Source organism: Drosophila navojoa, chromosome 3 (assembly GCF_054131105.1).
Source record: "Drosophila navojoa isolate 15081-1374.11 chromosome 3, UAZ_NAV_1.0, whole genome shotgun sequence".
In the NCBI taxonomy this organism is placed as follows: domain Eukaryota; kingdom Metazoa; phylum Arthropoda; class Insecta; order Diptera; family Drosophilidae; genus Drosophila; species Drosophila navojoa.
The window spans coordinates 6028096-6052264 of NC_142891.1; the positions used below are offsets into that span (position 1 = coordinate 6028096).

The window sequence follows — 24169 nt, forward strand, 5'->3', positions numbered from 1 at the left end:
GACGTCATGAGTCAACAAATAACAGTGTAACACATCTCATTATTGTTGCTATTTTTATTTGTTGTTATTATTGCTATTTAGCCGAAGCAAACAAGTTTCAGTGTCGAGAGTTTTTTGTAGAGTTTTAAAATGCGGTGTGAGAACTGGCTCGCGGTTGGTGACTTGGATAAAGGCACAGCAATAAGGGCGCATTAAACTTATGTTATGTGCTTTAAGAAACGTACAAGAGAAATAAAGAAAAATATCAATACTTAACGTATGAATTACTATTTATTTGAAACCAACTAATGAAAATCATTATTTTTGAAACTTAGTTTAATTCGAATTTTTTCGCCTGTGCTTGGCAGCACTGTCGACTCAAATTGGCAGCTTTTGCGCGCTCTACTATTGCCGATATATGGTATATCGATAGCTTCAGGCAAGTTTAAAATGCTTTAAATGAACAAAACTATTTGAAAATGGTTGTATTTTAGCTCTTTCACGAAATTTAAAAAGAATCATTTAAATAAATATTTTTAACGATGTTAATCAAACTAGAATTGCTTTTGAAGGGTTCTTCGCTGTCAACGTATTTTGAATATCCAAAAGTGAGTGCATACTATCGACCTATCGATATGACAGGCACCAAGCCAGCCATCCCCATTGCCGCATTCGTTGAGCGGCTTTCGCTGTTGAATGAGCTGCGAGCGCGTTCATAAATTACGGCAGAAGTGCGACGTGGTTTGCCGAACGGGACACAAAAATTGCAGCTGCTGCTCAAAGACGCGCGCGCTTTGTTTGTGTTGTGTTTTCGTGTGTGTGTGAAATTTATAAATAAATCGCGTGGCGTGAAAGTGAAATGCGTTGCAAGCAACATAACTAAACACAAGTGGATTCCACACAACATAAACGAGCGCAGTCAGACGCAATTAAGTGAAAAATTTCTAAAATTAAAAAAAATCAAAGTCAGGTTTGCTTCTGCTTAATTGTTTATCTATTGAAAGCGACGCGCCGCCGCCGTCGCTCAACTGGAAGGGAAGGTGCGGCAGCATCAAACCGAAACCTGAAACTGAAACTGAGCGAAAGACAACAAATACAACAACAACACGTCCTTGAGCTCATAATTAAAACACCTGTTCAACAGCAACAACAACAGCAACTTGAACTTCGGGAAAAGAATTTCACCAAAATCGGCAACAACAACAAAGGAAGATGAACAATTTCACAACAACAACGGCCGCAGTGCCAAAAAAGGACGCACTGCCTCGATCGGGACATGTTAATGAGGGTAAGAGTGAGACAACAACAAAAACAGCAACAGCTCAGATTTTGCTTGTTGGGCTTCTTTGCCTGACGCAAAAGAGATAGCATATCATTTGAAATGCATTGATGGTCGGGTGTGGGGGAAGGGCAGGGCCAGAGTGTTTCGGTAGACCTGTTCTGAAACAACTATGAAACTATGTCAATTAGTTTAGGGTGAGTTTAAAATGTAGCGCTCTTTATCGTATCACATACGTTTCGCTGTAACAGGAAGTGCCTCATTGAGTCGCAGTTCTAATTGCGGTGTTAATAAGTGCTGTAATATGTATAATAACACGTTTTCGAATGAAAAACAAAAGAAGAACAATAAGTAGGTCTCAAAGCACTTCAACTCAACTTAACACATCAAATATGATGTGATTGATGCGAGAAATTAATTTAGCGTCGCAGATTTGAAGGCTCAGCAAATAAATATTTTAAAAAATTTGATTTATATTTATATACATGTTTAAATATACATGTGTATATAAGAGTTGCTTTTAGTGAGTTTACATATGTATTTCCTTTAAAATGTAGAATACCTATACAACCATTTATTGAGATTTTCCGAATATATACATAAACGCTCTCTCGAGCATATTTTTGATAAAAAAAATAAATAAAATAAAAAAAAAAAACAAAACACTCTGAATTCCCATTTTCAATATTATAAGTATAAATATCTCTAATTTTTTTTCTGAGTCTCAAATTTTCTGAGTCTCAAATAAACGAAGCGATCTTAATTACATTAGCAAGAACCACGATTTTTGATCTGTGTGGCCAAATTTAAGCTCAAAAGTAAATATGTGCATATATTAAGAACGAACTCGACTCTGGGAGAAGTTTGTATTTATAGCCAAGTTCAATGCGGAAAAGTGGCCAGAGCTCGGATAAAAACGAAACTTTATTAGTTGAAAAGAAACGTTACGACATCTGTGACAAAGAGTTGGCAAAAGCTCCCAAGAGATTTTAGTCATAATTTGTTGTTATGCTAATCAAAGCAATTGTTGTTCAGCTAACCAAAAACCGAAGAGCCAAAGCCAACGAACTTTCTTTCGGTTTTATTTTCTCATCTTTCTCGAAGGGGCGCACTGTGTGCAATTTAAGTTTTTGAAAGTTTTTTTTTTTCCTTTCATGAAACGATAAACAAAAACAATGAGCTGCCAGTCAGCAGGCTACAGCAACAGCAACAGCGACGACAATAACAACCGACAGACAAATTAAACATCAACTTCCAAAAACATAAAACGCAGAAATTTCTGTTGAAAATAAACAAATGCGGCATAGCATTACGAGGGCTGCTACTAAAGTTGTGTAGGGCAAAGTTGAGATATTTTTTAAGTATTTCGATGCTGTTGGAATTCGTTATAGGAAGTTTCTTTTGTTTATATTCATATATTTGAACTGAGTGTACGAAAAGGACAAACAAGAAAGACTTTAAGTACAGGGAGAGAGGGGGAGAAGTAAAAATAGACAGAAAGAGGATATCTAGATTGGATTTTTCGCAGAATAATATAGAATTTCTCAATTTTTCTTCTGACTCTCTCTTCTCTCTCTCTCTCTCTCTCTCTCTCTCTTTCTGTTTCTGCCTTCCCACTATCTTCCTCCATGTGGCACTTTTTTCTCTCAATCTAACTCCCTCTCTCTCTACCTGTCTATCTGCCTCTCTCTCTCGCACTCTCTCGTTTTCCTTGTCTCTCTAAATAGATTATGTTGCAGGTCACACTTGGCGCTAGTCAGCTCTCAGAACTCATGGAGCATCCCTCGTCTGCTTATAGTTCACACTATTTGGGGGCTGACTGAAAGCGAAAATCCACACACAACCGGAGGTGCAAAAATTGTGCCTGAAGCGCTTTCCATTTAATGCAACGAGCTCGATGCAAAAAATACCCCACTCAAAATGTATCTTTGTATCTTAAAGATGCGCGCGTGCAGCAGGCAACAGCTGACAGTGGCTGCCGCTAGCCCTGCCTCCGCCCACTGCCCCTTGCCCGCGAGCAACTTCTTCGGGCAGCCGCTTCATTTGCGCCCAAGCACGCATAACAAAAGACAAAAGAGAGACCCCCACAACGTGTAGCCGCAGCTGCGAGTTGCATGCATTGAGGCTGCCACTCAAATGCTGGCCTCTTTTTCCTTTTTCCATTCTTTGCTTTTTGCCTGACGAACTGGCCGCTGGCAAAGAGGCAGGAATAGGAATAGGAACAGGGACAGGGACAGGCACAGGGACAGGGAGTAGGAGCCAAGGAGCAGAATGAAACAGTCGACAGTTGCTTGACGAGATGCCGGAGCTGCCGGAGCTGCCTCACTGACTCCAGTTTATGTGGCATGTTTTTGTTTTTGTTTTTTCTTTTTTTTTTCTGCTTCCACTACTCTGCGTTTTTGTTGCATGCCACGAATGATTCACTTGTCGGCGACAGGATGTGCAAGTGCCAGAAGGAGGTCTCCACTTGGCTTTAGCTTAGCGATGCCACCTAAAAGACTCACAATTCCCAATCTCCCGTTCCTGCCAGCTACATAATTGTTTTGGCATACAAAAGGTTTTAAAAGGGTTTTTTTTTCTTGTTTTTGCTCAAAGACTAACTAGAATGGGCGCTGCGCTTAATAGGAAAGTTACTTAAACTATAAACTAAATGAAATCTAGCTGGGAGTATATACTAAAAGCTTAGAAATTTCGAGTTAAAAAATACTTTTTCCGGCTATATATTCATGATATAGTATTATATATCTTACTTAAATCTTAGGCTACTCTATATATTTATAAATAATCTATAACTATTGCAAAATAATATATTTTTTATACTTGGACAATCACAATTTCTCACAAATTTCAATAGCTTGTGCGCTGATCAGGAAGTTGTCAATGTCTATAAACCGGTACTCAAAAAGATTATATAACCTTTCCACTTCGCAACTTTCTTGACTAAATTGCGAACAGATACGCTTACTATATTGAATGTGAAATTCAACGCTATCTTTCTGATAAATAAGATTTTGTAAATATTAACAGATATGATATGTGTATAAACATATAAATGTTTTTATCTTTTATATTTTTTAATATTTTCTTTTATATCTTCTTTACATATTATAAAAGATATATTTTTTATACAAATATATGTATGTTTTAGGTATATAGAAGATATCTTATCACCATATTGATTACTCAGAAAAATTCCAATTGAAGTAATCTTTAGCTTACCTTAACCTTACTTACATTCAAGGAGATTATTTAATATCAAATAACTCAAACTTCAACAGTTAACGGGAATTGAATTTTTAACAATATTTCATTAGTAATTTTATTTTAATTCAATTTAAATTAAAAAGATATCGCAATTGATTAAACCAAATTATTTGTTTAGAACTCGTTTGTGTCTTGCTTTCAAGGCAAAAAACTCTTTGCGTGGCTAAGCAAATGGGAAACGCGCTCTCTGCTCTTGTTCTTCTTCTTTTTATTTGTTTTCTTTTTTGTCAGCTAGCTAGTTGCTCGCTTTAAGTAGCTCGACTCTTAATGCGGCACACAGTTGTGCTTTGCAAATGTAAAAGTCATATTTGGGGACCTCAATTTCAGAGAAAGTTACGTTAATGGGCTTTACATTTGGTTTTAGCTTGGCGAATGCTTCCGTTGCGTCAGTCATCAAATATCGAGTTACGCTAATTTGCTAAATCGAATGCATAATTATTAACGATTTGTTGTTGACGTGCGTTCCTAGCGCATGGTTCAATCGATCCGTCAATCAATCAATCAGCCCGCATTTAAAGTGTTTTCAGCTGCATAATGAGCTAAATTCTTCCCACAGCTGCAGCGGCAGCTTCTTATTAACGGCTTTGGCCATGGCTAAGGTCAATGCTTGGTAACACACTATATATATATATACACACACACACACACTCATATACACACACATGCTGCATCTTTAGCTCGTTTTCTGTGTGTATCCATCAGCTGCAACATTCAAATAGTCAACGTCGCATCTTGTCGGCGTCGCAGCCACATTTTTGTTTGTGGCAAGCGTCTGTTGCTGCCCCCGCCTATGCCTGGGCCCATGGCCATGCCCATGCCTAGGCTGCCTCTTGGCTCCGTCTGGTGGCATGTTCAACAACCTTGAGTCAGGTTTTTCCACTTTCAGCCGCTAATCAATGCAACAGCGTCGACAGCATTTTTCCTGCTTTTGCTGCTTTTGCCTCTCATAAATTTTCCTTCGACTTTCCAATTCGGGTTTCCACTCGATACCATAGTTTTTCATATGCAGTATGGCTTGCATATGCATAAATTTTCGTTCGGGTTTTTCATTTTTTCTTACCATTTTTACATATCCTCTTTCGTTGTGTAACGCTTCACGCGATCCACAGTCCGAGCCATTCAAGCGTAGACCGCTATTTGAACTTGGCCAAAGAGAGAGCAAGTGAAAATGAAAGAGATGGCCATAGAGAGTGGGGGAGAAACAGAAAGAGCGGCAGAGAGAGAGAGAGAGATGTGAAAAATCATTGAGGGAAGCCCCACAAAGACAAAGTGCCACAGAGAACCGCAATGCAAAGTGCTGTGAACTGAAAACGAATTTCATGAATTGAATGCACTGCGAAGGTTAATTGAGGTCTGCTATCAAATGCTTTTCATCAAAGGTCTGCGCAGCGAATGCAGGTTGAGGTCTTCAATTTGCTGTACTGTAAGAAGATGTAGCACCTAAATATAGCTAGAAAGGTGCAACGCGATTCGAGCAGATGATATAAGAAGTGTAGATGGCTGAATGGGACTAAATTCTTAAATTGACGGAGGTAATATTTAAATGTTGGAATAAGGAGATCAAAGAGAATATGAAATTTTTATAGTTGCTATTCTATATACCAAATATATTTATATATTTATTGTATATGTATTTATTATAAATATATATTTAAATATATTTTTTGTATAGCTTTCATTTAAATTTCAGTTCTATAGAATCTTAAATATGTAATTGTGTTTTTATTTTATCAGTATTGCCTGCTTATAACCGTTCCCTAGTGGGCATTTTTATAAGAAAATGTGCATTATACATATACATATATCAAGGAATATATATATATATATACGAATGTGCATTATACATACATATATCAAGGAAAGTATTCTCCAAAGTTAATTTCTCTTCCTTCAAGAGTAGAGAAATGGTTTGCGCCCATATAGACAGACGTACGGACAGCAGCGCATTGCATACGTTGTGAATGAGTATAACGACTATTTACGGAAATACAGCCACATTGCATTGGTTTTCAAAAAATAGCATTTTCGACCATATTACTAGACCCATTTGTGGGTAGATGCTATATAAGTTCCATAACAAAATATGATGACCTACATACTTAAATATATTACCCTACGTAAATGAACTCCAAGTTCTATAAAAAAAAAAACTTATATATTTTTCTATATTTTAAAATGTAAAATTACTCCACATTTACAAATCTACGATCATCGCATTTCATCATTTCCTCTTATACAATTATTGCTTTAATTAAAAATCATTAAAACCCCAAGATTGTGAAGTTCTACTTAATTGTTATGAGTTTTTGGGAATTCTTTGATTACTCTTTGGTGTCTGGCAGGTAAGATCTTGGCCAAGATCAGCTGACTGTGCCAAAAACCGAATACAATATGTTTTTGCTGTTGGAATTTCAGAGAACTCCGCGTGACGCATGAGACGGGGATGGAGAGTCATATTCTGTTGACTTACTAACCCGTTCCAAGAGCTCTTGTTGTTATTTCTCTTCCTCTTCTTCACATTTTGGGCAAGTCAATAAACTGCTGCTGGCGACCCACATTGCAGGCACATGCACCACACACACCACCTCAGTGTGTCACTTTTTGTAGGTGCTGGGGTTAACTGTTATGTGGCGCAAAAAAAAGGTAGAATGAAAACTCGTTCCGGGGCAAGGTAAATACATATGTCTCGCAATATATGTGTCGAGCAATAAATCAGTTGTCATTATAATATATATATTTTTTTGTGTGCGTGTTTTTTAATGCACATCAATGTGTTCTTAGCCGTGCAGGAAATGAAAGGAATTTCAAATTTCTTGTGACAAATGCATTTTTGTTTCTTTTATTGCTGTCAGCAGCAGCTGCCGAACAATACGCTATTAGACGTATTTGCCATATTTTTTAACTGCCTAGCCCATTTCCTGCTGACGCTTTGAGCACAAAACGAACAAAAAACTGAGAATTTATTTAACGGCCAGCGCAAAATGTACTGCAAGTTGATTTCCCCATTTGCTGACCAGTCAAAGGCAAAGTTTAACTTATTTTTACCATTTTCGAAACGCGGCCCGTTGTGCATAATAACAAGTAAATGTTCTTGGCAGTGGCAGGCACGACTATATAGACTATATAGATACTCTGTGAATTTGAAAATTTTTTTATCATTTTAGAAAAGTAAAAAAACTGGCAAAATATATATTTAAAAAAAAAAATGCTTAGAAAAATGTTATAAAATAGTTATCAAAAAATATTAATTTATCAAATAATAACACTACATTTTATAAAAAAAAGTTGAATAATATGATTAAAAATATGATATACGACAAAAATTTGTTTAAAAAATTTAATATAATTTTATAAAATTTTTAGCACAAAAATTGAGAATATGCAAATTAACAAAAAATAAATAAAGAAATAAAATTTAAAAAAGAATTTAAAAGAAAAATAAATAAATAAAATTAAATAAATAAAAAAATAAATAAAATAATAATAAAAAAATAATAATAAAATAAAAAAATAAAAACACTTTTCTTAAACTGAAAATTAAGAAAAAATATTTACTTTAAAAACAATTTATATGAAAAAAACAAATTAAAATAACTAACCAACTAGCATACCTCATGGCACACAGTCAGCTACAGGGTATATAAAGCTGCGCTTTAGCGGGGCATTATAAAAAAGCAAAGCAAAGCGCAAAGCGCAAACGAAAGAACAACACAAGAGACTTTGTAAGTAATATGTATGCTGAAAGCACAATAAACACATGCCAATGGGGAGCCTGAGCAGTGCTCACCCGGAATGAGGACCGAGAAGGAGGAGGAGGAGGGCGGGGCTAATATGTGCATACGAATGCTGGAGTCAGCGCAAATATGTAAGACGAGTCGGGCCCCAACCTGAGCAATCACGCCGAACCGACATCGAGTGGGGCAACAGAGCTTGGAAAAAAGATACTTTTGGTCTTGTTTATGCACAGCAGCAGATACACAAACACAGACAAACACACACACACTGAGAGTGTTACATACTTAGGTCAGTGAGAAATCAAATGTTGAAGCGAACAGCTAAATTGATTATGGCTGCAAATACTTTTTTTCCACAGAGCATGAGACAAAGGCAGAGAGAGAGAGAAGGGCGCTGCTGTTGCAAGTGAGACGCTCTTTGCAGCAAGCTCTCAGCGCACTTGCACTTCCGCAAATTGCAGTTAATTAAGCAACGTCAACAGCAGCGCCTGCAACGGCAACTGCAACTGCAACTGCAGCAGGCAGCTCCGTTTGTCATGCTGCCATAATTCAACTAGGAACAAACTAATTCTAATTGCGGGTCAGAGTGCAGCTAATTGCCGAGTGACAGTTTAAAAGTCAAAGAACCTTTAAATTAAACCGAAGTGTAATGTGACTGGGTGTGCGTGTGTGTGTGTGTCACATTTGAGCAGAGATAAACAACAAGTAGAGTATAGCACTTGGGCATGAACGATTCTCTAATACTCGCTTAGAGTCTAGTTTTGAGGGAAATGAGATCTGGGGTCAGTCTACTTGCATAGGAGATAGAAAGAGGCGTGGTCAGCTTCTCTAATTATATATATTCTTAATTTTGATTGACAGCTGAGTCGATGGGGCGCTACCTAGCCATTCGTAGGTTTCTCAAAATGTATAAAAGTATCGAAGCTTTAACATATAGGAACTGGAGAATGTAAATACGCAGATCAAGTTTGTTTTGAATTAAATAAATTCTAATTCTACTACTATTACCACTACTACTATTTCTATTATTATTACCACTAATACTATTTCTACTACTAATATTTCTACTATTATTACCACTTCTACTATTTCTACTACTACTATTTCTACTTACTCCTATTACCACTACTACTATTTCTACTTACTCCACTACTACTATTCCTACTACTACTACTTACTCCTATTACCACTACTACTATTTCTACTTACTCCTATTACCACTACTGCTATTTCTACCACTACTACTATTCCTACTACTACTATTTCTACTACTACTATTACCACTACTGCTATTTCTACCACTACTACTATTCCTACTACTACTATTTCTACTACTACTATTACCACAACTGCTATTTCTACAACTATTACCATTCCTACTACTACTACTTTTACTACTACTATTTCTACTAATATTACCACTACTACCTTAATACTACTGAAAAACATATATTCAGTATGTTAAACACTTAAACAAGCCATTTCTGATATATTTATATATATTCTATTCAACACCTACCCCACGATTGCTGCTCTATGACACGTATTTTGACTCAGGTATCCATTACCACTACTATACATACATATATGTATATACAAAGTTTTAAGTTTCAGAAATCGAATACAAATATGCCCGTCTCAGTCGGTAAGCACGAGCATAAACACTGAATGAAATATCAGACTCGTTTGTTAATGAAAATTAATGAGATATGTTTGGCTGTCAGAAAAGCTGACTGAGAATGTTATAAGGGCATTTGTGTATGTTTCTATATATACTAGATAAAAAACAAATGTGAGAAACGAATATTAATGTTCAATATTTAAAGTTTAATAAAAAAAAACTGGAAAACGATTAATGTGGATAGAATTAGAATAGAGTAACTAGAATCATACTATTAATGAGATATTATTATTGACAAACTAAATTTAGATGAGTTAAATTAAAACAGTAAAGCTAGATGAGTAAGCAAATACATTTAATTTAATCTCATTGGATAGCTCTGCCATAACTAATTAGAAAGAAGTCTTAACGACTTTCCCCCGAGCACAAACGAGCGAAAGTCGAAGCAATTTTAACAAATTCACATTAACAAACGGAAAAAATATAGGAAAGCTGGATGATATTTATAGAAAATAAACGATTCTAAATACGTAATCGAAGAGGATTCTCATTTACTCAGCGATAGTTCGAATGAAGCTGCCTCGAGAAAAACTACTCAATAAGGGCGAGCCAATAAATCAAGTTAACTTTGATTACATGGCTTCATTTGCAACAGCTTGAAGCAACAGATGCGTCACAGAGAGAGAGAGAGAGAAAAAGAGAGAGACACTTGAGCTTCAGTTCAACTTTCGTATGGCACTTTCCATTTTATAAATCATACACAATTTTAGTTAATAGAGCTTTGCCCCAAAGCAACCAATTACCAACTGCTCCGCGACTAATGATAAATGACAGCGAGGCACAAAACATAAACACAGACAGAGACAGAGACTGGGGCAGGGGCAGAGACAGGGACAGACACAACAGCAAGAACAACAACAAACGTTGCTACTTGTAAGCTGACAATCAAACAAAAAAGAAGAAAGAAAGAAGAAAAACTCTCCACACACTCAGATAATTAAAACTAAATTTTTGTTCCACGCTTTCGCTTATCAACGAAGCAAGATCTTGGTGCCCCATCAAATCGATCAAAAGCTGACATCCGCTGACTGCCAGCCCCCCGCCCCCAATAGCCGCAGCTCGTCCCCGCCCCCACTTGTGTGAGGCCTGAGCCCTATCTGGAGTTGCATCGAAATGCATTTCCGTGAAACGCAACGAGCATGTGCATCCTCAATGGAATGCCTTTGTTCAGGATCCCCGCCTCCTGCTCGCCACTTCACTCCCGAGACGTGACTCATTGCTGTTTATTTATTTTTCTACGTTTTTCTTCTTATGGCCTACTACGAGATTATAATGTGCTCTTGCGGTGCTTCATTAGATTCCGATTCGGTTTGGGTAATTTGATAGGCTTAGCGATTGGGAGCATGCATTAAAATATCAGTTGCCGTTTAGTAGATATTTTCCAATAAACTGTATATCTAATGAAAGTGGTAATGGAAGGGTACATTGGCTGGCGTTTCGTGTGTGATGAAGGAGATCTCTTTGACAGACAGTTGAGTGGATAGAGCTGTGGTCGGTCGTGGAGGAAATAGATTAATTTGGGTCTTAAATTTGTACACATTTTTTGCCTTTCTCAAGCTATCTACAGATCATCTAACTTCATGGTTGACTTCTAATTAGGTGTCTAACTTTATACAAAATTTATTGTAATTCAATAATTGAAATATAAGCATTTGTATGAGCTATGTGCCTAAAATAAATTAAAATTGAATTTCCATCTTAAATCATAATTTTTTTTCATCCTAAATCATATTTTTTTATCAACTCATTTCTCATTTTCCTTTTTATAGGATTATTAGCTAAGGCAAACCAATTGGATATAGTATAAGCAGATTCTCCCCATAAAATTTTCATTTTATATATATGTATTTTATTTTTAAATTAAAACATAAAATATTTATTACATCCGCTTCAATTTATATGCGCATATAATTATGTTTGTCAAGATTTAAAAAATTGATAAACACTGAAATTTATTCAAGAACAGAGTGTAAGAAATATTACAAATATTATTTTTCATTCAAATATTCTGAATATTTTATAGTCTAGTATAAAGAAACTGTATATGTGTTAGCATCTCACAGGGTATGCTTTAGTCAGTCAAATATGTTCCCCTGCTGCCTTTTTTATGGCTAGTAATCAAGCTGGTCGAGCTGCCACTTTATGGCCGAGCCATCAAAAGGTGATTAGAGCAAACCTTAATAACTTAAGCATCTTCTCGATTTTCCGTTTCAGTTTGCAAGGAATGGCTCGTGCGTGAGGACGGCGCCCTGGCCTACAAGCTGCAGTCCCAGGAGAGTAAGTGCTTTAGCCTTTTTTATTTTACAACATTAGATTGCACTTAAATGCCCTCTCCCTCTCGCGCCCTCTCTCCCCATGCAGTTAACGACTTTTATAAGGGCAATCGGTACAGGAATGCAACGGTGCGCGAAGATTTCCCCACGGCGCTGCACGAGCAAATTAAGGAAACGGAGCAGGCCCAGCGGCAGGTGGAGGCCTATCGAAGACGCCTGACAGAGCAGTAAGAATATATATTAGGTTCCTCAACTATTCTCTATGCTTTACTAATGTGAGTTCTCTTTATGTGGCAGGGAGGAGCATGATAAACGTGTGGCCAAAGAGATCGCCGAGAAGCTGGAACGCGATTTGCAGGAACAGCAGCAAAAGGAGCTGCAGCAAAGCGAACTAATTGCACAGAAAATGCAGGTGTGTTGTCCAATGAGATGAGCAGAGATTATGAGAAAAACTAATCTTGGATAACAGAGTAAAATATGGCATGGAAATGTGAAAAAAATAATATGATGATGGAGAGGATATCAAATAACTATGTGCAGGGAAAAATGTATACTAGATTTCAGAGAGTATACAAAAATGTATGTTTACTTGAGGAAACTTAAGAAGAATATATGTTAGATTGAAGGAAATATAGGACAGATGCACATTACACTGAAGACAATATGGGGCGCATGCAAAGAAGAAGAAGAATGAAGAATGTATAAGAAGAATACATATCCGATTGAATAAAGTCTAAGATTAATGCATACTAGATTGAAGAAATTATAAGAAGAGTGATTAAGAGATTGATAAAAGTATAAGAAGAATGCATATCACATTGAAGAAAGTACCAGAAGAATTTAAATAATATAGTAGGTAGACTATAGAACAATTATACCTCAATTAGGACAATACGATTCACAGACTTATTCCTACTAGAAAATTATGATATATTCAGATAGAATATATCATCCACGATGCATTGCCTCAAACTATCTATTATATTTCGTAAATAGATTATAAAAGCTTGTGCTTCCACTTTAAATAACTCTAGTCTTTCCTCTAACATAATCCACACTTAAAATCTGTCACGCAACTAATCTGTAACCATTGCAGGAGATCTATGTGAATCTGCCGCCGGTGCCGCCGCCAGCAACACGCGACAAGAGCCGCCCGCCGCCGCGACCAGCCAAAGCAAGTATACACCAGCAGCAGCTGCAACTGCAACACGAGTCGAATAGCAGAGTCGAGCCCAGCACCTCACAACAAGCTAGATATCTCAGTCAGCAGCAGCAGCAGCAGCAGCTGCCATTGCTGCTGCAGCAGCAGCACTTTTCACAAACAGACAACTATGTAGGATTGTCGCTTATACCAAATATTGTTGATGTGCCAGCAGCAGCAGCAGCAGCGGCAGCTATCACACCCACTAGACAAAAAACACAGCCACAACACAATCAGCTGTTGGTGAGTGATGCTGAGCACACGCCAACAACAATTGCACCGCAGCAACAAGCACGCCACCATCACGCACATCAGCAGCAACATCAATCAGCACGTCGTTTAGCACCAACAACACCAACACCAACATCTACATCTGCATCTCCATCTGCATCTATATTGCACAGCATTACATCTCAGCACACTCCCACACAGAACAGCATCAATCATCAGGCAGCTGACATAGACGAGCTGGTGGACTATGCCGATGTTGCTGACAGCATACGCGGCCTGTCGGCAACGGGCGTCGGTGCAGCTGCTGCAGCAGCAACTGTTGTCGACTCAGCCATGCCCCAGCGCTCGGCCTCACACGAAAACTTACTGCGTTCCGAACCGCAATTTCAGAAACTATCGCCGGAGAAATACGATCAGATGGTGGGCAACTTTGCGCTGGGCAGCGCGAAGGCCGTCGAGCGGCACATGCAACAGCATGCGGACGACATTGAGCTCTATGTGGATCCCTGCGACTATGCGAGCCTACGCGAGATCGGACTGCCGCCCGAGGAGCTGCACGAGCTGAGCAAGAAGCTCAAGCAGGAGCAGAAGGATGAGGTGCTTATACAGCCATTGCAATGTCTCTAACTTTTACTAATGTCCTTTGCTTTCTTGCAGCTGCTCGCGCGTCGCCTGCAGGCCATTGAGAGCAAGGATAGCGCGCTCCAGGAGCAACGCGATCGCATGCTGGCCATCGAGGCGCAGGACAAAGAACTCGCCAAAATGCTGCAGGAGCGCGTAAGTTGAATAGATCGGAAATTTCGTTTTAGTATTTAGTAATCCTAATCCTGTTGTTACACTGTATATAATTTATTATATATACTTTTTGTTCCAAGTACGGAAAAAACATATTCAAATTAAGGAAACTCAAAATTTCTGCAGTTAAGGTAAAAGAAATGAGTCGAATTTTGTATGCTTTACTGAAGTAGGTTCATGCCGATGCAGCTAGCCAATCGTTTCAATCAATAATAATCATATTAGTTTATCAGGGGACCAGAAATTTCATCGCAATAATCGAACGCTATAAAAGTCGGTGTAACAGATTTCTATTGTATATTATACAATGCTTTGACGCGTATGGGCTCCATGACCTTCTACTCAATGCACTATTTTATCTTTTTATGGATGCCTAGAGTTTGATGCATTTACAGGGTATCAAGTTGGCATCTATAATGCAGCATTCGATATGCCTTCCTATAAATCAACTATACATGAACTGAATGAAATCTTGTCATAGACTATTCTCGATTAGATCATGTGTAAAAGCTTTACTCAGCATTAAAATTGAAGTATAAGAAATCTGAAAAAAAAAAAAATACCCAAGAATATATTTTATATATTAATTTAAATGAATATCCATTAAACATAATTTTCAAATATTTAACTCCAATCAAAAATTGTTCGTTCTCATTTTTAAAGCTTTACATAATGAAATATTTTAACATAAAATTAGTTGTAGTAATAATATTTTGAATGTATTTTCTTTATACCCAAATAAAACTAATTCATCTTGTTCGCCCTCTGCAGGAGAAAGCCAAAGTGAAGCGCGCCAAGGAGAAGGCGCGCCTGCGCAAATCCCAGCAAAAGGAAGCAGCAGCCGGCGCTGCTGTTGGAGCCAATGGGGTAAACAGTTTGCTGTGCGGCACAAATGGCTCGCATTGCGGTCCGTTGCTTGCGCTGCCGCAGGACTGCATGTCCGCGTCACAAATCCAAACGCCAAACGATATCGACGTGGAAGCCTATTCGAATCCCATAGATGTGCTCAACAGCAGCCGAGCTGAGCAGCGCCAGCCGAACGGCACGCTGACCAATGGCAGCCTGACCAGGGACAGCAGCTCCTCGCATGGCTCCATGCAGCGACAGCAGCGCCAGGCGGCCGCAGCCGCCAGCAGCCTGACACGCGGCGACGATGACATCTACACGCTGCCCGTGGACAGCTGCCGGCCGGGGCATCAGCGACCCATCTCTTTGCATTTGACGGCCGATGCGCTGCAGCAGCAGCAGCAGCAGCATAATTCCATGACGCGGTAAATATAACAATAACTATCTCTATAGGCATTTAGTAAAGTTATTTATTCTCTCTCTAATACCAGTTCGGAGCACTATGGCTCGGAGGCGGGCTCTCACGACAGCACGCTGTCCAGCGGTCACGATGTCTCGCCGCATCTCAAGTACTCCAAATCCGGCAACTTTGGTATATATGTATTTAACTGCCTGCTCAGCAATCAGCTGCTTTATACTAATCCATCTCTCACTGTCTGTAGATCAAAGTGCCAGCCCTACGCCGCCTTACATGCCAATTCAAGGTACGCGACGATCAAATTCAAGTGAAGATCGTAAAAAGAAGTCCAAGGACAACAAGTGCACGCATCAGTGAAGCCGCCCTGCGTTCATAGCATATAACTGATCTTTACCACATATATATATATATACTTACATCGTACATTTTGTATGCTCGCTCTCTCTCTCTCTTTGCAAACGACAATGAAATTGTTTAGCTCACATCAAGCTTCATCATATATACAATATTCACAACTTTAACTAGTTTAGTTTGTATTTTTAGATAAGCTTTATTTTAATCCTTTGTTGTGTGTATCGCATCTGTTAACAGACAACTCAACTTTGGGTTTACAATAAATGTTTGTTAATAAGCATAAAAATTTTATTTGTGTTTTGGTTTTGTTGAAATGTGTTGACTTTTTTGCATTGAGGATTACAAATTATTAATGAATGTTTTGGTACAGTAAACAATTTACAATTTGTTAATGAATTGAATAATATTTTGTCTATTTAAAATAAGAATTGAATATTCAATGAACATCTTTATATTACAGTCTAATTAGGGGTCAGATCTTAAGTTATATATTGTGATAAATGATGAACGGCCGTCTTTTCCATGAAGAGTCCACATTCAACCAGTTGATTCCATAGCACGGATTTATATGCATCCTATATCCGTTTCATTATTTGATGACATGTTGTGCCTATAGTAAGAAATTTTTGATTAATTTAGAGGGTCAAATAAATATACTATACATAATAATATACACAGTGCCACGCACTGGAATAGGTTTGACTTTTTTATAAAAGTTTAAAAATTCGAATGAAATCCGTAGCATTACAAAATTAATCCGCTATGACGTAGAATAGTTTCAAGCTAATATCATCGACTTTTTCAATATTTTTGATCTCGTTAAACTTATTCAAGTGCGCAAAACTTAAGGGCTATATAATCATGTGTAGACTGATATCATATTTGAGTTTTCATTGAAAATACAAAATTACTACAGATTAGTTCCTCTAATAAATAATCATGTCTGTATAGAAGACTTCCTTTAAGGGTTTTTTCGTTAGACGATCGGTAAGTTTGAGATAATTCATAAAGATTTTTTTCGAATTTTTTCTATTTAGAGAATTCATTCACATTTCACATTCTACAATTCTACCAATCGTTTTTCAGATACAAGTTCTAAATTTCTACTAGTTCTAAAACTATCATATAAATAAATTCATAAAATATCCACAAATTTCTTTTCATATTGTTCACTAAAATTAATAGATGAATCTCTACTTACATTACTAAACAAATGAAGATACCTTCACATCCAGTTCGACGACACATCACGATCATCAAATCAGACAGCATACTTCTTCATACATTCACACCTGGATAGCATGAAAAGTTCGTTTAAAATAAAATAGCTTATGGAATGGCATGTCTTGTTTCATATATATACAAACGTTGTTAGCCCATATAGACATATGCAGTTAGACATATTTATATGTAGATTGAGCTCGATGTGTACTTTTTACTAACATCAGCAAGTTTGCGTCCAATACCGGAGATCAAAACTTGTGAAACTGGTATTAAAAGTCACAAGTTAGGGTCTCAGGGAATCAGCCATACAAACATTTGCACATGTCACTAATACCAATGTGTAATATGCAAGTGAATTTCGTATGATTACAGATCGATAATATATATATAATAATAATGTGAAAACACTTTCGCACAAATACACAAACACACACACATATGTATATGAACAGGTAATCGGAGAGTGAGAGAGAGAGAGCGAGCACATTGTATGGCTGGGCGAGTGTGTGTGGGATGTCTTTGCGGCTTATAGTCAAGCAAAGAAAGCTAGCACGCTGTATAGTATGGTCTATAAGTACTACTATACAACCTACTACCTCAATTTGCCAGAGAGAAAAAGGTCCTTGGTGTAGTCCTTTTTGCTTGCTTGGTTTAAGTCAGTTGGTTTAAAGGTTTCATAATTGTTAAACGAATCGAACAAAATAGTAAAACCAACAGCAACAAAAGAAAAACTTAAAGAGAATTGCAAAAATTATAGGAATTGGCAAAATATAATATTAAATTAATTAAGTTGTAAAATGAACTGCAACTGATTAAATAAATTAATGTGTATTTATAATGGTAATAAATTATATTTCAAGTTTACTTATTTATATGTATTCAAATCAGTTAAAGTCTTTAATATAAACTTGTTTTACTTTTTAATATTTATTATTTATTGTTTTTATTATTTGAAGATTTGAAGGCGTTTTTGGTTTGCTTTTTTATAAATTATTGTATATATTTTTATTTATTTTATTTTTATTTTTCTTTATTTTTTATCAAATATTTATTATTGCTTTATATATTATGAAAAAAAATATTATTATTATTATTATTTTTTTTTTTTTTTTTGGAAATATGATATATACATATATTCAATTATTTTTAATATTATATTATTATTATTTGATTATATATAGTTAACATCTTTTTTATTTTCACTTGAACTTGATTTGATTTTATTTTAAGCGCTCAAATTTTATAAATTTCCTTTTCAATTTCTTAATTTTATATTTTGTTTTATTTTTATTTTTTAAAAACTTTAGTCTACCTATTTATTTTATTATTATTATTTATTATTTTATTTTCTGTGTATACATTTATATGATTTTTAATAATTAGGTATATATGATGAATATGTCTTTCCTTACGATTTGTATATTTTAATTTGTATCTTAAATTTGTTTATTTTTTTTTTTAAGGGTGCGTTTATTTGTTTTTTTTTTTTTTTACTTTTCTTTCACATTTCTGTAGATTTATACTCAATTTGTGGAAATTACATATACATATTATTTAATATCCTTTTGTTTATGAACTGTTGTTGAACTTATTGTTTCCTTGTTATATCATGTTTGTTTTTCGATTTTATAATATTGATTTATTGTTTTATTTATAGTTTCTACTTGTGTTATTTCAATGTTGCTTTGCTTTGTTGCCAAAAACCAAGTTGTTTGCATTGACAGACTCCCATAATGCCGGTCTTGTAACAGATATAAAACAGCACAAGTTCGGATTTACGGGTTTCTGTTAATGGTCCATATGTAAGTATGCACCATTTCTCATGGGATTTACTAAGTTCTTTGATTGATGCACAAGCAGCATTTCGAATTGTTGCGAAATTCCAGTAGACAGTAGTTTTTCCAGCTCTTCTTCTTCTGCCTCGACATCTTCACATTGTCAAAGCTGAAAGAAAAGGAACTTGTTTAATCTTTGTGCTGAGCCGAAATAAAGCTTACTCTGTTTCTTTTCATGGTGTGTGTGTGTGTGTTTTGGCCAAGTTGTCAGTATGCAAGCTGTAAATAGTGGAGAGAAAAAAGAATTAGATATTTAATGCATATAATTTCTTGTTATTTATTACTTCTATATATACGTATACCTAGTGTCTTTTTTCTGTGGTTAAGCTCTATTCTCTTCAGATTTATGTCTGCTGGCCACGTAAGCCGCTTGCTTGTTGCAAGCTGCAATTCACTTAGCAACAAAGAAACGTTAGCTCACATGCATTGCCCACAAAAATAACCACGAAACAAAAACAACAACAAAAACAAAACAATTTGCACACTAAAAGTTGCCTTTTAGCCGTATCTAGCTAAGTTTTTTAGCTCTATTTTAGCTATATACATATGCTATGCACATAGTACATATAGTACATATGCATGTATGTAGGTGTACATGTATATAAGTGTGTTAGCTTTAGTTTGGCTGCTTTGGGCAACTTGGCGTTGCGCTTCCTGAACGGCAAATGCCTCGGAACAACAAAAAACTGAAACTGAAATGCCATTGAGCGTAGCAGAGGCAACGGCAACGACAGCGGCAGCGGTAGCGGCAACGTCTGCTGTGCAGCGACTGCGCTGCTGCAGCTGAGCGCTGAACTCCATTTCTATATGGGTGTGTGTGTGTCGCTGTATCTATCGAGTGTTTTGGCTATATGTTGCTTGTTGTACCCGTTGTTGTTCCTGGTGTTGTCGTTGTTATTGCATACATATGTACAGCAGCGAGACGCTGCCAAAATGCTGCTGCGTCTTCACCCATTGGCCTGCCACATGATTCTTTGGTGGTAGCAGCAGAGCGCACACACACACACAAACACACTCAACTGTCGCGCTCTGTCTGCGCGCAGTTCGTTGGCTGTACCTATTTCAGCCAGGACCTGCCTCAACAAATTCACACACAGTCAACAACGACGTCACACATACATGCGCGCTTCCTTCCTACTTATGTTGCGAAGCTGACGTTGACGTTGACGTCGCGCAAAAAAACCGGTAACAGCTCTGCCAGCAGCATGAGCTTTGCATTGCCATTGCCCCTGCAGCTACTAAAGCTCTCTTGTTTGCTTGCTTGCTTGCTCTCTCGCACGTTCTCTTTGGCACGCACACTCTCTTATATAATTAGGCTCTGCTGCGCTCTTAGCATACATTTGTTTACATTTTGTTTTGTTTTTGTTTCGCACTCGAAAAGCAAAACTTTTCCATTTAAGCTGCAATTATTACGGAATTTGGAAACACGAAAACGGAAAAGAGTACAAAATATGATATTATCCATACGCCAAGTAAACCCTGTTAGACTGCTAGTTACCATTTGCTGACTTTCTTTTCGATAAGGCTATTTGCATTTTCCCCACAGCTCGGCAAATAATATCGAAATTCGTTTATTATTTGCACATTAATCAACAATTTCCATTCGAATGCGCGCAATCATGTGGAAATGTTTGCATGGAAAATGAACTCGGCGGCTATTAATTTTCATTTTGAATGCTGACCGCGTGCGGGTGTGCGGTCTGCGGGCGTGTGTGGATGTTTGCCTTCAGGCCATTTAAATGTGCAACTCGCTTGTTTAATTGGCTTATTTACTGATTCATTTTGCAGGCATTGAATTTCTTCACCAGCTAATAATATGCGAGCAGGAAATGTTAATTAGATCTTTTTATGCAGGAAATATACAAAGCTTTCACAATTTTTGAATCTGATTGTTGAAAACATTGATCTTTTATAATTCTTATGTATCTATTAACTAAATAAAAACTTGAAAATTGTTTATTACAATTTTTATTAAATATTTTTAGGTTTCAATTCATTAAAACTTTTAAACTATTCCTATTTAATCTTTTAATTTAATTTTGTATATTAATTGTACAATCATTATTCTTTATTATTTACGTTCTAATTTCACTTTTAGCTGAAATTTCCTCCCTTTTCATTACATTTTTCATTTATTCAAGTATTTACTTTATTCTTTTCACTTTATTTTAATTTTATTCAATCCCTAGGGCAAATTCTCGGGCTTTCACACGAATTTAAAAAACCAAGGCCAAAGGCGCCTCCGCACAAAAAACCGCAATGCCACACTCATACACGGACACACACTCACACACACACACTGAAATGATGGCACCTCTACGAAGCTCAGTTGCACATAATTATGCAATACGCCATTTGCAAGCGCGCTCTCTTAAGCGCATTCTCGCGCTAACGCTCACTCTCTTTCTGCCCGTTACTCTCGCAATGTGTTGGGTCACTTCTGCTTGCTGCTCTTTCAATGCCATTGTCATGGGAGTTGCACACACACCCATACACGTGCGCGCGCTCACATACATTTATACGCAAAAACAGTGAGATAAGCGGCACATGCAAGCAATTCAATTAGATGCCGTTTGTTGTTGTTGTTGTTGTTGGTGCATGTTACCAACTCCTTTGCCACAGACAACAACATGGTGCGCGACGGAGAGTCGCACGTTGGCTGTCGGCTGTTGGCTGTGACGGTGGCGAAGGCGACTCTTCTGCCCATTTGAAAAATCCCAGTGCCGAGTTGGGAAGTTGTTGGCAAAGCCAAATGCAGAGTTGATTAACCTTTGCGCGTTCTGTTTTGCAACTTCATTCGTGGAGCAGCAGAAGCTCCAGAGCTGCTGCTGCTGCTGCTGGTGCTGGTGCTGGTGCTGCTGCCACTGCTCCGATTTAAATGCTGCCTGCCGCTGAAGTTGTATGTGTTTCGTCTCTGTCTGTTGCGCTGCCTGCCATGTTCGCAGCCATGTTAGCAGCCATTTTTAATAGCCATATGTACACTCACACACTCACACACACACACACACGCACATACATCATGCATGTACGTCATGCATATGTGTCTGTGAGATTGTGTGTCTGGCTGTGTCTGGGCTACGGCGACGTTCTTTTTTCGACTTCTTCTGCTCTGTCTTCTTCTCCTGCTGCTCCTGCTCTCTCACCGTGTGCTGCTATTTGCGTTTTGTAGTTTATGCTTCATTCACACTATGCTGCATTGCCACGCCTCCACCGTCTCTGCCTACGCTCGCTTCTTCGCTTTGCATATTTCGCCGTCCGTTTCATTTTTTTTTTTTCTTGCTTTTGTGGCCTTCGCCGTGTTGGTAATTGTAATTGAAATTTGGCGTTGAAGCGAGTAAATGACTTGCTCTTCTCTCACTCTCTCACTCTGCCTCAGTTGCGCTCTCCTCTCTCCCACTCGCAGCGTTTTGCATGTATATTTCTTTTACAGTTGCCGCTTTTCGGCAAAGCTGTTTTGGCGTTTATTTTGTCGTTTCGTTTCCTGTTTGTTGGTGTGGGTCATGGTTGTGCTGCCGCGTCATGGCTACCCAAACACACACACACACACACACACACACACACTCAGGCTCGCTCACTCTCCCTCTCTCGCTTACGTATGTGTGACTGACTGCTCCTTTTTCGCATGTGCACTCCTCCTACACCGCCGTGACGTCTCGCCTATGGGTCTGCTTTGAGTCTGGACAGCGGATTCGGATTTGCCCCTTGTTATGACTGCTCTTTTGTTGTTCGCAAATTGAACAATATTGTCGCTGCGGCCTTTCATGCAATTAAATCATAACGTGAATGACGAACTTTGATGCGTGAAAAGTTCCGATATTTGATGAGTGATGCAACGGAGCTTATTTAATAATTACTATATCAATATTACCATCATAATAGTTGAAATTAATACAAAACTATTAAGCATTTTATGGAACGAAAACAAGTTCAGTTCACTGATTTAATCTTTATACGTTTTCAAATAAAAAATGTTTATGACATTCTCTTTATAACAAAATTAAATTAATCCTTTCTAATTTTCGCATTAATTTAATTTTTGTTTTTCCGACAAATGCTGTTTCAATACCAGTGTTTCTTCATTCATTTACAGCTTGTTTCATTTCCCAATCGCATTAAACCGGTTCAATTATAACAGTCTTTGTAATGAGCTTTTACACACCTGTTATATTAAGATTGAATCGGTTTTATGGCACATAAACAACTGCGATAATCATGCTAAAAAATCAACTGTTTGGGTGAACGTGTGCGTGTGTGTGTGTGCATTTGTATGTGTGAGTATGCACGGTAGCAACTACTTATACTATGGCTCTCTTTTTGTTGTCTTTTGTTTCCGCCTGTTTCTGTTGCATGGGTCTTGTCTTGGTCTTGGTCTTGCGCTGGGTCTCGTCTCTTCTGCATCTTCTGCCTGGTTGCGATTTCTATCTGCGTATTCGTTTTTCTCATTGGCTGCTGTTTATTTGCGCTGTGCGTTCGTTTATTGAGTTTGCTTTATGTCTGCGGGGCGTTCAATGAACTTCTGCGACGTTTGCTGCTGCTGTGGCTGCTGCTGCTCTTCGTCCACTTAGACAATGCGACTCGGGCGGTGAATCTCGGACGGAGAGTTGTCGCCCATCCATTGTCAAAGTTTTTGTTTGCTATCGAGCGATTATCGAAGTAAGCAACAGCAACAACAAGGTACAAGAAAAATAAGTGCTTCAAAAAGCGCAAGATATTGAAAGATATTAAAATAACTTCCAAGGCATACAATGGAGCTGCCCAAGATGGAGTGGGAGGTGGGGACCAGCAGATAAGCAGCATTCGTTTTTATCCTCTCTTTTCTTGTTCTTCTTCTTCTTCTACAACTTCGCTTCAGCTGCCTTAATATAATTTGATGTTATGGCAAGGCACACAAACAAATACACGTGTCGTTCGTAAGCTCAGTGTGTGCGTGTGTGTGTGTGTGAGCTTGATGACGAAGTCACAGCAGGCAGACAGAGCAGACGTAGAGGGCCGCGGCATGTGGGCAATGCGAAATAACGTAGAATGACGTAGCAAAGCAGAGCAAAAGACAGCAAC

At 37.7% G+C, this 24169-nt stretch overlaps 1 protein-coding gene and 1 long non-coding RNA gene across 6 annotated transcripts; one reads left to right on the forward strand and one right to left on the reverse strand.

Annotated features, from left to right (window-relative positions):
• Positions 1-628: 628 nt before the first annotated feature.
• On the forward strand, positions 629-16341 carry LOC108649326 (uncharacterized). 5 transcript variants are annotated; one of them, XM_030383811.2, is made up of 11 exons: positions 629-1267; positions 12152-12214; positions 12299-12437; positions 12508-12622; positions 13307-13654; positions 14033-14239; positions 14300-14419; positions 14518-14568; positions 15209-15708; positions 15775-15883; positions 15946-16341. In XM_030383811.2, exons 1-11 carry the CDS (start codon positions 1192-1194, stop codon positions 16075-16077), a joined length of 1860 nt encoding a protein of 619 aa, XP_030239671.1. In that variant the 5' UTR covers positions 629-1191; the 3' UTR covers positions 16078-16341. The 5 variants fall into 5 exon arrangements, with proteins under 5 accessions (XP_030239671.1, XP_030239669.1, XP_089113465.1 ...); XM_030383813.2 differs by having other exon boundaries at positions 631-1267; positions 13307-13384; positions 15775-15875; XM_030383809.2 differs by having other exon boundaries at positions 13307-14239.
• LOC149091642 (uncharacterized) lies at positions 16227-18487 on the reverse strand. The gene is made up of 2 exons (XR_016196399.1): positions 17257-18487; positions 16227-16665 (listed from the first exon to the last, which is right to left on the reverse strand). It is a non-coding gene; the product is annotated as an uncharacterized LOC149091642 (long non-coding RNA).
• Positions 18488-24169: the final 5682 nt, after the last annotated feature.